Source organism: Panthera pardus, unplaced genomic scaffold (assembly GCF_024362965.1).
Source record: "Panthera pardus isolate Hobbes unplaced genomic scaffold, ASM2436296v1 HiC_scaffold_6, whole genome shotgun sequence".
Classification (NCBI taxonomy): Eukaryota; Metazoa; Chordata; class Mammalia; order Carnivora; family Felidae; genus Panthera; species Panthera pardus.
Window position 1 is genome coordinate 27,629,649 of NW_026526991.1, and position 15,512 is coordinate 27,645,160.

Genomic DNA, 15,512 nt, shown 5'->3' on the forward strand with positions numbered 1-15,512 from the left:
AGAACCATGCCTGAGACCACACTGCCAGAGAGAAACAGGGTTCAAACTCAGGGAGTTTGATTCTAAAAGCTCCCTAACACTATGTTGTGCTACTTCAGATCTGACTTGAGGGGGTGGGGGTGGGGGATGTCTTACTGGCATTCAATGTTTTTGTCTGGTTTCTTCCTCGAGAGATTTTCGAATACCTCGCTATTTGGGTTTTGTGCCGATGTTACTGTTGTAGGGCTTTTTACCCACAATACTCAGGATTCATTGTGTCGCCGCTTCAAAGAATGAAGAGGTGGACCCGAAATGAGCAGCAGGCAAAAATTTATTAGAATATAAGATTAGAAAAGAAGAATAGTAGGAAAGCTCTTTTTACAGAGAGGGGACATTCCAAAGTGATGCCCCAGGAGTATAGGGGAGGGTCCTTGTTTATAAGGTTCTGGTCACCACCCCCTCCCTTCCCCCTTGTTCCTTCTCAGGTTCTACCCCGAGAGCTCTAGGTGCTGGGTTGTCCATTCCTGATTGGCTCATTTCCATTGTATGAGGGGTGGTCTGGGGCCATACTTAGGTCTTTTGTCAAATTCCTAAGGGAAACCTGAGAGGGAGTAGGTGGGGTCTGTTACATTCTTAAGAGGAGCCTATGCCTGAGGGGTTTGCTGTGGTCAGACACGCCCAGCATGGTTCCTAGAGGTGGCTTGTCCATTTCCGTTTTCAGCTTCAGGGAAGACTGAAAAATTAAGTGAGGCAGATGGCTTTCTGTTATAAATTTTAAGGGGGCTAGAAAGATCTCCCTGCCCATAAAATCTCCCTGTTTGCTTCCTGATGTTTAAAATCCCACCAATGCACCTTCGTCGCTTGGCCTCAAGTCATGTCCTCTGTCAAAACGCAAATAAATCAGGGATTGATAAGTGACACTGTAAGTCAAGCTGCCTGCCAGTCTGCCTGCCAACCGACTAAGTGACCGAGGCATCGTCTTACAAAGATTAAAGGTAAATAAGAGGTCTCTGCCCTCAGGAAGGTCTTGACTCTGGAAGCAGACAAATGGAAAAGAAATGCAGCAGTGTCTTAGACATAGCTTTAGGGAGGAATTCCTCCCCCAAAAGGAAAGGATACACTGCTCTACTTGGAAAGATGAGCACAGATATCCCTTAAGCCTAAAGTCCTTCACACTTTAGTAAGAATGAACTATAAAGATTTTTTTTCCAGAAGGTGTATTTTGGTGATAGGAAAAGGTTTGGAGTGAGTGTGAGTTCAAAGGAATAGTACAGAGGGAGAGAGGGAATGGCAGCAAGAAAAAAAAAGTTCACGAAAACCTGGAATCAAGGTCGTAACCCAGAGCTGATTTCAGAACTGAGAGTAGATTGGACCCTCACTTATATGAGCCTGCTCAATTGTCAGGCCACATGTTAAAACCCCATAATAAAAGAAGAATCAGTATTTTTACAAAAGGGTTCATGTCTATTCTATAAGGCAAAAAATGTTGTGACTGACTGATACACATATAGGCAAGCACTTCTTCATTGAATATCCTAGGGGTCAGCAAACTTTTTTAATAAACTGCCAGGTTGTTAACATTTTAGGCTTCGATGGGCACTATGGTCTTTGTAGTGACTGTAGTGCAACTCTGCCATTGGCTTGTAAGAGGGCCAAGACCAGTTTTCAAATCAGAGGGTGTGGCTGTGTTCCAGCGAAATTATTTATGAAAACAGATGGAGGACTGAATTTGGCCCAGAGGCCGTAGTTTGCTAGCTCATGGTTTATATCATTTAATACACATATTATTCATTCATTCATTCATTCATTCATTTTATTAAAAACACTTTTTTGAGAGAGGAAAAAAACAGAGCAGGGCAGAGGGAAAGAGAACTTTAAGTAGGCTCATGCTCAGTGTGGAGCCTGACGCGGGGCTCAATGTCACCACCGTGAGATCATGACTTGAGCCAAAATCAAGAATCAGACACGTAACTGACTAAGTCACCCACGTTCCCTGCCAAGTTGTTCCTTTGAATTTACCAAAACTAGTTCTGTTATCATCTTACAAAGATTCTGCATGTCAGTAAAAATTACCTGCGTGCTATCTTTTGCAAATGGCTGGTTGTGTCCTATCACTTAAACTATATGTCTGCTAACTCCATCTTATAATCAGAGCTGCACACAGATTTTACCTGCTCTAGGAAGCATTCTTTTTTTAAATTTTAATTTATTTTAATGTTTTATTTTTGAGAAAGAGAAGGAGAGAGAGAGAGAGAACGAGAGGGGGAGGGGCAGAGAGAGAGGGAGACAAAATCCGAAGTAGGCTCCAGGCTCTGAGCTGTCAGCACAGAGCCCAACATAGGGCTCAAACTCGTGGACCGCATCATGACCTGAGCCGAGGTCAGATGCCCAAACTTGACATCAAGACCTATAACCCGCCCTCCCCCATTCTTCTCCTCCCTCACCCGTCCGCACATGGTTACCTAGATTGGTGAATGGAACTATCTGCCACCCAGAGATGCAAGCCAGAAGCTTGGAGGTCATTCTTGACAACTTCCTTCCTCTCTCCCTGATGGTCTACTATTCACAAAGTCTAGATGATTCTTCCTCCTAATACCTCCTCAACTGAAATACTTCTTTTTAACTCCGGTGCGTTCATCAGAGCCTAGCCTACTAACTTCTCGTATCTGAACATTCTAATTGTTCTGCTGGAGTCCTCTCTCACCTAAATGTCATGTCCACCCTTTATCCATCTGGCCGTGTCCGTCCTGTCAGTGGTTTCAGACTGCTCTTAGGGTAAGGAACAAAATCCCAAACACCCTATTAGACTCTGCATGATCGACTCTAACATCATCATCTTTCTCTGAGACTGCTCTCTCTTTCCCTTCCTCTGACACACCTGAATCAGGTATTATTTTAGAGCTTTATTCTCATTTGTGTCTGTAGAAGATTTGTATCAATAATTCCATTCTTTACCAACTTTTGTATCCACACCCTTTACCAAGTAACACTTCCGTGCTCTCCCATGTAGGTGACACATAATTTCCTACCCCACCCCCACTGAGTTCAGTCATGTGACTTGCTTTGGCCAGTAGAATTAGGACAGACACCGAGCCCATGCTGCAAGTGTCTTCCCGAACCTCTCCTTCCACCATAAGAAGAATATACCCTTTGGTTCCGTGAAAAGGATGAGGAACATGCAGAGTGGAACTACCCAGCTGAGACCAGCCTACTTCAACTCACACCTGATAGATGCACAGATACATAAGAAAAAATAGCTGGTTGTTGTTTTAAGCCCCTGAGGTTTGGGGTGGTTGGTCATATAGGAATAGCTAATGGAAACACTAACGCGATAATCTGCATTTTCCCGTGTGGCTTTGTAGATGTCCTCAGCCTTAGTCGATATGTTTAGGTCAACTGGGGTTAAGAGGATTAAAATCAACAGAGATGGCATACACAGATCTCATTCCTCCAACTGAAAACAGCAATATTTTGCTTGAGGGTTGAGGTCCTATAATAAAACAATGGCCACTTCCTGACAATGTCTCCGTGACTTTCCAAATGAAATAAGGGCTTTCCTGCCCAGCTTGCAAACGGGGTGGGTGAAACTGAGCATGGATCTTGCCCTTGCTGTCACAGAGGCTCTTCATCCCCGGGAAGAATGGCAAGCCCACCGGCGCATCCCTGAGGACCATGCTGAAAATCCAGGGCTGGTTTCTGACACAGTCTACCTGCTTCTCAAAGACAGACACGATCTGTCAGAAGAGACCTTTGAAAGGTCGTCCTAGCTTCAAACAGCGCATCTTGCTGTTTTTATCCTTGTCCTCCGAGTTTCTCTTTGAAGAGCTGTTGAATGTTTCTGGCCTTTATATTTTCTCAGCCTGACAAAACCAATTACTAAGTGGATGTTAATTAAGCCACAGGGCCAAGTCATTGGCAATTCAAAATGAAAACCATGACCGCATGTGGCCGTCATACCTTGCCCCAAAAAGCCACAGCAAAATGCTCTGCCTTTCAAGGAGACTCTTGAAATTAAGACTCTGTCACCCATAAATGTTAAGCGACTCGGGGGCTGTAAAGCAAAGTGCCCTGATTAATGTGCCATCAGGTTTGCTATGTCAGAACAGCCACAGAGAGGGAAAAGTCAGCAGTGGACAGTTTTCACAGCATTAGAGAAAATAAAGACGTGCACAGCTGGCTGGGTGCAATTCTCTCTGAAATAAGTTTTTCAAATGTACGTTTCAGTTTTGCTTAAATCCATCCCAAATTCCAAAGCAGACATCTGGAAAAGAGAGGCAATGAACTTTCCTAGCTAAAATGTTCTGGATATTTTCTTTTTGGTGAGGAGGGGGAGAAGATTAGATATTTGAACAATTCGTTCTTCCTCTGCTTTTAAACTAGCCCTACCAGGCTGTCTTCAATGGCCTGGATCGCAAGAGGGCTGCCTTTACTATATCCAATGGCCGACAGACCATCGCTAACCTGACCTTCTACTCTAGAAGAAGAAAGTGAACTAGACCTCTGTTCTCCCTCTTCTCCAAACTACTTGGAGCCAACATGTCCTGAAAAGTGTGTGACTTCCTGTGCTGTCTCCCATCATAGGAACTCATGGCATTTGGGGTAATATGGCAACCCAGAGATCCATCTTGCCTTGTAGTGCTCTGATCGAGCATGGGAGGTCCGACACCGTATTACCCGAGAACCAGGAGGCTTTGTGGCAGGGCTGGGTGGTGAGTGGCTTCCTCTCTCTGGAAGAGAGGCCTGGGAAAAAGATCCCCCACTGATGGGCTGAAGCAGGGGAAGGGGTTCAGATAAGATTGGATGTGTTCAGGGTGGTATGGCCGTAGATAGGAGAAGGGGTTCAAATGAGCCAGTTGTGTTGAGGACCTTTGGGGATCTGGAGGGAATCTTGGTTGGAGTCTCAAGGGTGATAGAGAATGTGAAGAATTCTTTGGGCTTCCAGGCGGACTTTTGGAGAGGTAACATGGAGAGCCTGCAGGCTCCTGCTGGCTTCCAGGCTCCTTCCAGGTGAGCACTTCCTAGGTCTCTTGCTCAGGCAGCAGTGTGACGACGCTCCACAGACATTGCCCCTTAATCTCCTGTAAGTGGGAGATGTAGAGATGCGGTCTAGGGCTTGCTGGTCAAAGTGGAGAAGATTCTCCTGGTTCTCACAGTGCTTCTTTGACAGACTCCTCACGGAGAACCGAGGAGATGCCCCACAGCCTCTTATCTGTACCTCTGGGCAGGGTGGATCCATCTTTCCTATGCAGCTAAGAGCCCCTATTGCCGGAAGCTTCCAGGGGACGTTGTTGGACTTGCTGTTCTTGGGACCACATTGGGGTTGTTCAGTTTCTGAATTCAAGTGCCACTCTTCCTCTGGTATGTCTTTGCCCTTTTCCAGAGGAAAAATTTACATGCAGGTTGTTGCATTTTTAGTGAGGAAGAGCAGAGTGTGCAGTCTTTTGCAAATAAGGGAGAGCAACGTGAGAAAAAAAAGGTATCTGAAATTTCAGGTGAAAACCTCTAATTTGTCACGGGACATCGGTAGAGACCAGTTATTCGCATCCTTTAAGTTTTGAGGATTAATTACATAAACGATTCCAACCTTCCCATCTGAATACTTTGTATGTTGAAATTTGTATACTGTTTACTTATGCCTTCCAGGTTGAAACAAAAAATGTTTTAAAAACCTTAGTGACCTACGAGATTTTCTGAAGCCACAAAGCTCAACACCTTTTGATTATTCCATTTTAAGACAATTAAATATACATTAACATTTCTTACATTCTCTATCTATCTATCTAATCTAATCTATCATCTATCTATCTTATGCTTTGGTGTATTTCAGGGATATAAAGCTATAAGAACAAGGAGAACAGGGAGCCTGGGTGGCTCAGTTGGTTAAGCGTCTGCTTTTGGCTCAGGTCATGATCTCGCAGTTCTTGAGTTCGAACCCTGCATCGGGCTCTCTGCTGTCCATGGAGAGCCATCTTTGGATCTTCTATTCCCCCTTTCTCTCTGCCCCTCCCCAGCTCATGCTCTCTGTCTCTCTCTTTTAAAAATAAATAAATAAAAGTTTAAAAATATATATGTATTAAGAAAAAAACAACAACAACAACAAAACCCTTTCCCTCAAGATTTAAATTACAGGATGAAGCATGGTTTCAGTCATCGCTGTAAAGAATTTTGCAGAAGGCGTTCTAGGTTTTTGTCTATCCTTGTATTTTGGAAAAATAACTTGCAAATCTGAAAAGAAAAACCCATATGTCACCCAAATGCCCCACTTCTTGTGATTAGAGGTGCTTTCTAGGATTCACTAATGCAGAATGATCTCTCGATTATACTTTTCTCATGCTCAAGGTAAACTGATTCTACCATTTGACAACTTGATCCATGGCAACATGGAAACGACTTACTACAGCTCTGTTATTTTGTAGTTTACCATATGAAGAAAGTAGCTTTGTGTGGGAAAGCATTGATCCTTACTCATCCTGCTAAAGATTGTGTAAGAGTCACCTCTCAATTACTTACAGGCCTGGTGTGGGGCTGTGGATAAGATACTATCTTCCTTTGCCATGGACAACGTGGGAAGTGGTTTCAGACTGTGCATGGCTTGTTTGTAGATGACGTATCAGTAATTGATCACATATTATGAGATCTCCAGTAACAATTTTAGCAAGTCTGTAATTCTAAAGCAAAACTCAGCCATCTGGAATGCATTGGGAATGAACACATTTGAATAGCCAAATTTTAAGGATAACTAATAATTTTCTTTAGTACTCCATGATTTTAATTGCACTGACAACACTTTTTAGTAGATCTTTTTCTACAGTGTATTATTTACCTCCTCAACTTGATAATAGAGAACACTGAACAGCTGTATATCTTTTCTTGATGACCTAGTCTCTTTATGTTGATTATCACTCATACTACTAGTTGACATGCAATGGTTGTTACTATGTTTACCATAGCTTTATGAAGAATACAATAATTGTTACAGATTTTTATAGCATATGACTAAATGGCTTCACACCGATATATTCTCAAGTTCATATTCATTATTTCTCATTACAGTTGAGGTACTTGCCTAAAGCAGCCTCTCTCCCCTTTGTTTCTTCCAGTCTGTTTCAGGCATAGAGGTCCAATGACCCTATGTAGAGAGGATTCATAGGTTCTCACATCAATAAAGAATAGGAGTCCAATGTTATGATGTTGTCATGACAATACTGTGACATTGATTTGGGTGACTCCATGTTCTTTTATGTTTACTGTCTGGTTCTCATCTGGTTTAAGGCCAAATGAAACTAAAATACTAGATTTTAGACTGGAGAGTTGTTCAAGGAACTTCTTAGATACAAATTAAAGTCAATTCGACTCTTACCTACAAAAGAAATCTGCAATTATTAATACTGAGTTGCTGAGGGGCGCCTGGGTAGCTCAGTTGATTCAGCATCCGACTTCGGCTCAGGTCATGATCTCACAGTTCGTGGGTTTGAGCCCTGCCTCGGGCTCTGTGCTGACAGCTCAGAGCCTGGAGCCTGTTTCAGATTCTGTGTCTTCCTCTCTCTCTCTGCCCCTTCTCCACTTGCGCGCGCTCTCTCTCTCTCTCTCTCTCTTTCACTTTCTCTCTCTCTCTCAAAAATAAATAAACATTTAAAAAAATATTTGCTTTAATATTTTGAGCGGAGTTACAAAACTTCACATGTAGGACAAAAATGTGTGACGTACCTTGCGATGTACCTTATTTTGGGGACGATGGAAGAGGGTGATACCAGCGAAGAAACTTACATTTTAGCTACAATGAGGTTGAACTGATTTTGTTCTAAGATTAATAATTTCTGCTGCTGCTTGAAAGGCTGCTACCCACTTTGATGGAGAAGAATGAGAGGCCTGTTGTCACCATTGATGATACTAGGTTCTAGGCAGCAACACCACTAAAGGATTCAGTACGTTTCCATAGGCACTTGAAGAAGAGCTTTATCAGAATTCTTAGTCCTTGGGTTTCCCCTTGGTCTTTGTGACTTCTTTCTCCTCCTCTGAGGGTTTAGGACCCTGCTTTGGATTTTGTTTCCAGTTGTTGTGGCCAGTAGGAAGTCATTATGTCCCATATAACGTAAGAGTCATTAAATACTATTTATTGGTCGGTGTCTGAAATATTGGAACTAAAGCAGCAGTGATGGCTGACATGATTCACCGCAGAACCGGAGAAACTTTAAATACAGCAGGTCTCTGGATGGCAGTTTGCAGAGAGCAGAGAGCCCAGTCTCTGGAGTCTACCACCTGCTGGCTATCCCCACCTCACTGCCAGCTAGCCTGTGACCCCCTCTGTCAGCCTCCAGGCCACATTTATGAAAGGGCGTCAGAGTACCTCCCTCCCTGGGTGGCTGCAGGGATTAGTGGATATAATGCATGGGCTCCTGGGAGGCCCTCCCTAAATGATTACCCCCATGGATCTGGTAAGGAGTCAAAAGGTAACAGAAAAGTAAGGCTAACTCTTCTCCTTTATATTCTCTGAAAGACAAACACAACACATGATCATTAAAAAGATTTACCAGGCTTTGACCTCCCAAGCCTTGTAAGAACCTAGGAAACACCACCCACACAGTCGGGGAAGGAATCTCTGTGTCCTCAAATTTAAACCACACAGATTAATGATTCACCTATTCTACTCAGACCTGAAGAGACCAGCCAGCCAGAACCAAGAGAAACTGGTAGCAACAGGATCTAAACAAATGGAAAGTCTGAGAGGGAAACAGCCCCAGAATGTTGGCTTTACCACCAGTGGGATGGTCTACCTCCGAAGGTGACGTTGTCCCAGTGTGGCCCGACAAGGGAGTTAGCAGATCCAGAGTGAATGGCCAGGCGAAGGCTCGGAAGAACAGGTTCCACACCTGTAACTATGGACTCTCCAGGCCGAGTGCAGGTGAACTTGAGGCGAATTTGAATGAGGAACTGGCCTTTCTCCTCCTTAGAGACTTTTCTAGTTATTTGTTTATGAAAAAGCCCAAAGGAAAGAAAGTTCAGAATCTAAGACTAAGACCGGCTAAGACAAAGTCTGGTGATTTGTTTTTGTTGAACAATGGATGATCCTATTCAGAAATGATGCAAATGTGGCTTTTTCCTTACCTCCAGGTGTTCAGTAATAGTCACTGATTGTTCTGCGAGGTGGTTCTCTTCTCTTTATTTTCTCTAAAGTTGTGAGAATCATTCCTTTCAACTTGACTTTGCTTGCATCTGAAAACATTTTGTGTGGCTCTATTTAATTCGTGGGCTGTTTTGATAAGCACCGAATAATAGAGGAAATGATCATCGTACTTGGGAACAAATCCGTGAGTGTTAATCTTCAAATAATTAAAATGGGAATGGAAAAATATGTGCAGGTACAGCATTCCCATTTAAGCAGGACCCAAGAATGTATGCAATGCTACAGAATATCTGCAGAATCTTTATAAAAACAAATTCAAACAAACTTGAATTAAGCCTAATTTACTGATGTGTTCATTGCTTAGAATCGTTACATGTACTTCTTGTGAAGGTTTCTGCTGTCAGTGGTTCTCAGAGTGGGGTGCCTGGATCAGCAGCATGAGCATCTCTTGGTAACTCCTTTGGAAGGCAAACTTTCACCTTCCCCCACCTCCTGCACTGGAAATGCTGGGGTGGGGCTGCCTGTCTGTGTTTTAACAAGTCCTCCTGGGGGGATTTTCACATTTGTTAGAAATTTGAGAACTGTTGCCATAGGGAAAACCGGGTCTAATTTTATCCATCTTGGCTTTGCGATAAACTTTGCATTAGTCTTTAATGTTCCCCTTTTGGCCTTATTAGAACATCACTCACTTAGAACTGTGGAAAATGACTTGAACTCCTCCCTTTTCAACCATTACCACTATCCCCGCCACCATACCAAAAATGAGGCATCAAGGGCCTTTCTCTATTTTACCAGCATGAAGCCAGTACAAAAAAGAGTCTGAGTTCCTGCCAAGGCTAGAAATGAATTGTTTCACTTTAGGAAGAAAGAAAAATGAATAGAATGTTTCAGCTTTTGGTTTGTAGAAGGAAGGTCGTCCTTTATCTCCTAGTCTCCTCACGCATGCATGATTATAAAACTGTCTCTCCCGGGAGACATGATAATGGAATATTTGATCCCCATCCAGAAACTTCCAACCTCTGGTTGTAACTTAAATAGGAAAATTAAGAGTCTACAGAAAGGTCACAAAGTTATTACCAAGAAAGAAAATAGCGCAACTTCTAAGGAGAAGGACAGTTGGGAGGAATTTTGGATGGGGAGGGGAGCCCTGGCTGACCAGGCAATCCCTAGGTCAGCTTTTCCTTCAAGACCCTGGGGCAACTGCCTTGAAAGTGAAGGTGGCCCTTTAAGTCTCAGTGTGACACGTGAAGAGGGGGAGCTATACTGTAGAGGGGGGGCTCTCTGCATGCTTTTGTCTCTGGTCTAGGTTATTGGATCAGGATAAATCTTGGTTGTGGAGAAAGCCACCTGGGATGTGTCCCGTGCAGTCTAAAGTCCACAAGCTATTTTTCTTTCATCAATATCTGCATCTGAGACAGAAAGCTCTGGAGTTCTGATTGGACCTTTAGCTTAAAAAAAATTAACCCAACGTTAAAAATTAAGAGATTTTACAGAAAAATTTGGATTGCAAGCTTTTTAAAGAAAATGTTTATTTTTGCATTCCTTTTCAAAATAGCACCAGCATTCTTCACAGAGCTAGAACAAACAATCCTAAAACTTGTATGGAACCAGAAAAGACCCCGAATCGCCAAAGCAATCTTGAAAAAGAAAACCAAAGCAGGAGGCATCACAATCCTGGACTTCAAGCTGTATTACAAAGCTGTAATCATCAAGACAGTATGGTACTGGCACAAAAACAGACACTTAGATCAATGGAACAGAATAGAGAACGAACCCAGAAATGGACATACAAATGTATGGCCAACTAATCTTTGACAAAGCAGGAAAGAATATCCAGTGGAATAAAGACAGTCTCTTTAGCAAATGGTGCTGGGAGAACTGGACAGCGACCTGCAGAAAAATGAACCTGGACCACTTTCTTACACCATACACAAAAATAAACTCAAAATGGATGAGAAACCTAAACGTAAGACAGGAAGTCATCAAAATCCTTGAGGAGAAAGCATGCAAAAACCTCTTTGACCGTGGCCACAGCAACTTCTTACTCAACACGTCTCCAGAGGCAAGGGAAACAAAAGCAAAAATGAACTGTTGGGAGCTCATCAAAATAAAAAGCTTCCACACAGTGAAGGAAACAGTCAGCAAAACTAAAAGGCAACTGACAGAATGGGAGAAGATATTTGCAAGTGACGTATCAGATAAAGGGTTAGTACCCAAAATCTATAAAGAACTTATCAAACTCAACACCCCAACAAACAAATAATCCAGTGAAGAAATGGGCAAAAGACATGAATAGACACTTCTCCAAAGAAGACATCCAGATGGCCAAACAACACATGAAAAAATGCTCAACATCACTCATCATCAGGGAAATACAAATCAAAACCACAACGAGATACCTCACACCTGTCAGAATGACTAAAATAATCACTCAGGCAACAACAGATGTTGGTGAGGATGTGGAGAAAGAGGATCTCTTTTGCACTGCTGGTGGGGATGCAAACTGGTGCAGCCACTCTGGAAAACAGTACAGAGCTTCCTCGAAAAATTAAAAATAGAACTACACTATGACCCAGCAACTGCACTACTAGGTATTTATCCAAGGAATACAGGTGTGCTGTTTTGAAGGGGTACATGCACCCCCATGTTTATAGTAGCACTATCAATAATAGCCAAAGTATAGAAAGAGCCCAAATGTCCATCGATGGATGAATGGATAAAGACGATGTGGTATACATATACAATGGAGTACTACTTGACAATCAAAAAGAATGCAGTCTTGCCATTTGCAACTACGTGGATAGAACTGGAGGGTATTATGCTAAGTGAAATTAGTCAGAGAAAGACAAAAATCCTATGACTTCACTCATATGAGGACTTTAAGAGACAAAACAGATGAACATAAGGGAAGGGAAACAAAAATAATATAAAAACAGGGCGGGGGACAAAACGTAAGAGACTCAAATACAGAGAACAAAGAGAGGGTTTCTGGAGGGGTTGTGGGAGGGGGGATGGGCTAAATGGGTAAGGGGCATTAAGGAATCTACTCCTGAAATCATTTTTGCATTATATGCTAACTTGGATGTAAATTTAAAAATTAATTAATTAAAAAAAGAAAATGCTAATTTTATTAACTAATCTGACAACGCGATGTCCATATTCCAATACTTCCGTATCTATATAAAAGGAGTAGACCTGAGGACAGGCTTTATGTTTCAGATGGGACAAACAGCATCCATTTCACCACGTTCTCTGCCAGTTCCTACAATATTCCTGAGGCTAGTGTTGCGTCCTATTTGTCATTGTGTATGTGGTCTTATTTCTTCTGACCACACTACAAATAATAGCCCCAAACTGGAAAAACCCCAGTGCTAATTTCAGTATCATGTCCATCGCCAACTGACAGATACACTGATATACTAACCTATGAAAATAAAGGAACAATTGCTCTAGCCTTGAACATGATGTTCAATGAAAGAAGCCAGACTCTGTGATTCCATTCACATGAACAAGAATGGGCAGAGTTCATCAATAGTCTTACAAGTTAGGATGATGGTTTTTATCTTTGGGGGGAGGCAGGAGCGTGGCTTCTGGGATGCTTATATGTTCAATTTTCTGATCTGTGTGCTGGTACCTGGGTGTATTGTCTTTGTGGAAATTCATTCTCTGGTATGCTCACGCTAGGAGCACTTTTTTGTTTATGTATGCTCTGCTTGAGTAAACAGTGTCCTTAAAAAAGTACGTCTGGGCTGACAGATTATATCCTGGTTTGCTTACTTGTTTATATGACTTGCTGGCTAATACATATCTTTGAATTGGCCAATTTCTAAAAAAAAAAAAATTTTCCCTAGTGTTTGAAAGAGGTAGGATTTTTATTTGAGTTTTCTTGTAGGTCTTAGGGTCATACAACTCAATGAAACCATGTTTAAAATTATTAGTCTCCATGCCTCTAAATATATCTCAACCTCTTTGAGGTACTTATTTAAGAAAGTTTTCTAGGCTGGGGCACCTGGGTGGCTCAGTTGTTTAAGCATCTGACTTTGGCTCAGGTCATGATCTCATGGTTCATGAGTTTGAGCCCCATGTTGGGCTCTCTGCTGTCAGCACAAAGCCTGCTTCAGATCCTCTGTCCCTCTTTCTCTCTGCCCCTCCCCTGCTAGCACTCTTTCTCTCTCTCTCTCTCAAAAAATAAATAAAACACATTAAAAAAAAAAAAAAAGGTTTCTAGGCAGTACATATTCCAAACGGTTTCATATCTGAAATTGTCTTTATTTTGCCATCATCTAGGAATCCTGGATATGGAATTCTCATGTGGTTGTCAGAAGAATTCAGTTCCTTGCAATGGTAGATCTGAGGATCTCCAGTCCTAGAAGCCTCCCATAATTCCCTGCCATACTCTCCTCTCCATAGGCAGATCATACTATAGCCTGCTTCTTCAAGGCCAGGGGGCAGTTTTTCCCTCCAGTCTGGTAAGATAGAGTCTTGTAGATTTACTGTAACATAAGCACAGGGGTGACATTCCATCACCTTTGTCATATTCTATAGATTAGAAGCAAATCATAGGTCCTACCCACTTTCTTAGGGAAGGGATTACTCAAGAGTGTGACTTGGGGAGGGGGGCCCAATAGGCGGTGCCAACTACAGTCTTTTCGATAGTAATTTAACTTTTGAAAATTATTTTAAAATTTAAAATTTAAATTTTAAAGTATTTTAAAAAATGTTTTTGAATTGGTATGTAGCTATACCAGAGACATCCCCAACCTCTTGAGCCATATCTTTCTTTTACTCTTTGACATCAGATTGGCCTGAAGTATGATTTTAGTGTTTCTGAGGGATAGAAGCCAGTTGGAGAAGTAGAAATAAACCAAGCAACCACACATCACAGAAACCCACGAAGTAGGCACAGCTACGATTTCACAATTCCTTAGGCTGTCCCTGGCTCTGTACCAGCCCATCTGTGTTTGCCTACACCCAACGGAGGCACCGTGGGGTCTATTTCTTTCGTTTAATTGTAGTGTGGGCTGCTTTGAATTTTGCTTTGACGTTCAACAGGGGCTTACAGTAACACTTAGACTTCCGTGAATGAATTTCTACTGATGTTGCTTAAACCAGCAGCAAATCGCCTACTTTGGAAAGAGTGGAGATGAGATTTACATGTGAAATTCATTTCTGACTGGTGCTGAAGTCCTGAGCTGCTGCTGGCTTACCCAGCACATTTCATCCAGCTTGACTCAACCAATTTTTTGTAATGACATTTTAAAAGTGACTGAGTTTGCCTCCCTTGTCAGAATTCTGGCTGTGAAGAAGTTAATGACTGCAATAATAACCCTAGAAATGAGTCTTAAAAGCCCAATAGGGGGGAAAATGAGTCTGTGAATTTTATTTGTAAATGTAGTAAAGCTAGAACAGATAATTTGGCTGAAAATTATCCTGGTTTTGGTTTTTCGTTGTGGTTTAGGAACCATTGTAAGACTTCCCCCACCTCACTATGTTCTCTGTCCCCAAGTCATAATTCTAGTGTGATTATGTCAAAATTATCTCCACAGTAGCCAACTGTGGTGTTATAAACAGAGAATTAAGACTTCAGGAGGTGAATAAGCAGAAGCAGCAGGAGCTCTAGAAACGGAGAGGCATAAACCTTCTGCTCTTCTGAAAATGTTCCTGAGGACAGCAAAGGAAGTGGGGGGTGGAGAGAGAAAACATGGTTTGTTACATAAACTAGAATCATTTCTTTTGTTTGTTTGTTTGTTTGTTTTGACAGAGAGAGTGCAAGTGAGCGAGGGGCAGAGAGAGAGAGAGAGAGAGAGAGAGAGAGAGAGAGAAGTGGGGCTCATGAAGGGCTTGTGTTTTACTAAAGTGGGGCTCTAGCTCACCCAAAGTGGGACCCAAACTCACGAATGGTGAGATCATGACCTGAGCTGAAGCCAGATGCTTAATGACTGAGCCACTCAGGTGTCCCAAACTAGAATCATTTCTAAATGGAAAGAAGGTGGATCCATTTTCTCAAATGACAATTATGAGTCCTTCTCAAGCAAAGGGACTTTGTGAGATAGGTCATATTTCTGTCTTGTTGTATATAGATGGAAATATTTTTCAAAATGTAATAGGTATATACTATTTGTTGTACAACCTACAGTTATTATATAAAAATAAAGTCATCTTTAAACTTTTATGACTAAAAGCACCTTACCTGATAATATTTTTTATTTCTTTGCATGCAGGAATATTTCTCAGGTTGTTGTTCCGGAGATTATTATAATCAGAAACTGATTAGCATGGCAAGTGCATTTGTTGGGGAATTATCAGTGTACAAGGCTGATAATACATTAGAAAGTTAAATAATCACTTGGAATTACTTAGTTTCATTTCTTGTTTCTTTTAGCAGACAGAGATAGCTGTATTTGGTGGC

The 15,512-nt window shown here is 41.9% G+C and overlaps 1 protein-coding gene across 1 annotated transcript in view; it reads right to left on the reverse strand.

Annotated features, from left to right (window-relative positions):
- The window catches only part of PLEKHG7 (pleckstrin homology and RhoGEF domain containing G7), a 67,549-nt gene extending 53,910 nt beyond the window's left edge, over positions 1–13,639 (reverse strand). Inside the window, 9 exon segments of the mRNA XM_053895319.1 lie at positions 824–1,012; positions 3,308–3,375; positions 3,584–3,713; positions 4,366–4,453; positions 4,654–5,012; positions 5,015–5,350; positions 6,107–6,204; positions 8,754–8,938; positions 13,350–13,639. Coding sequence (XP_053751294.1) covers positions 824–1,012; positions 3,308–3,375; positions 3,584–3,713; positions 4,366–4,453; positions 4,654–5,012; positions 5,015–5,350; positions 6,107–6,204; positions 8,754–8,938; positions 13,350–13,639 — 1,743 coding nt within the window.
- Between the last annotated feature and the right edge of the window lie 1,873 nt (positions 13,640–15,512).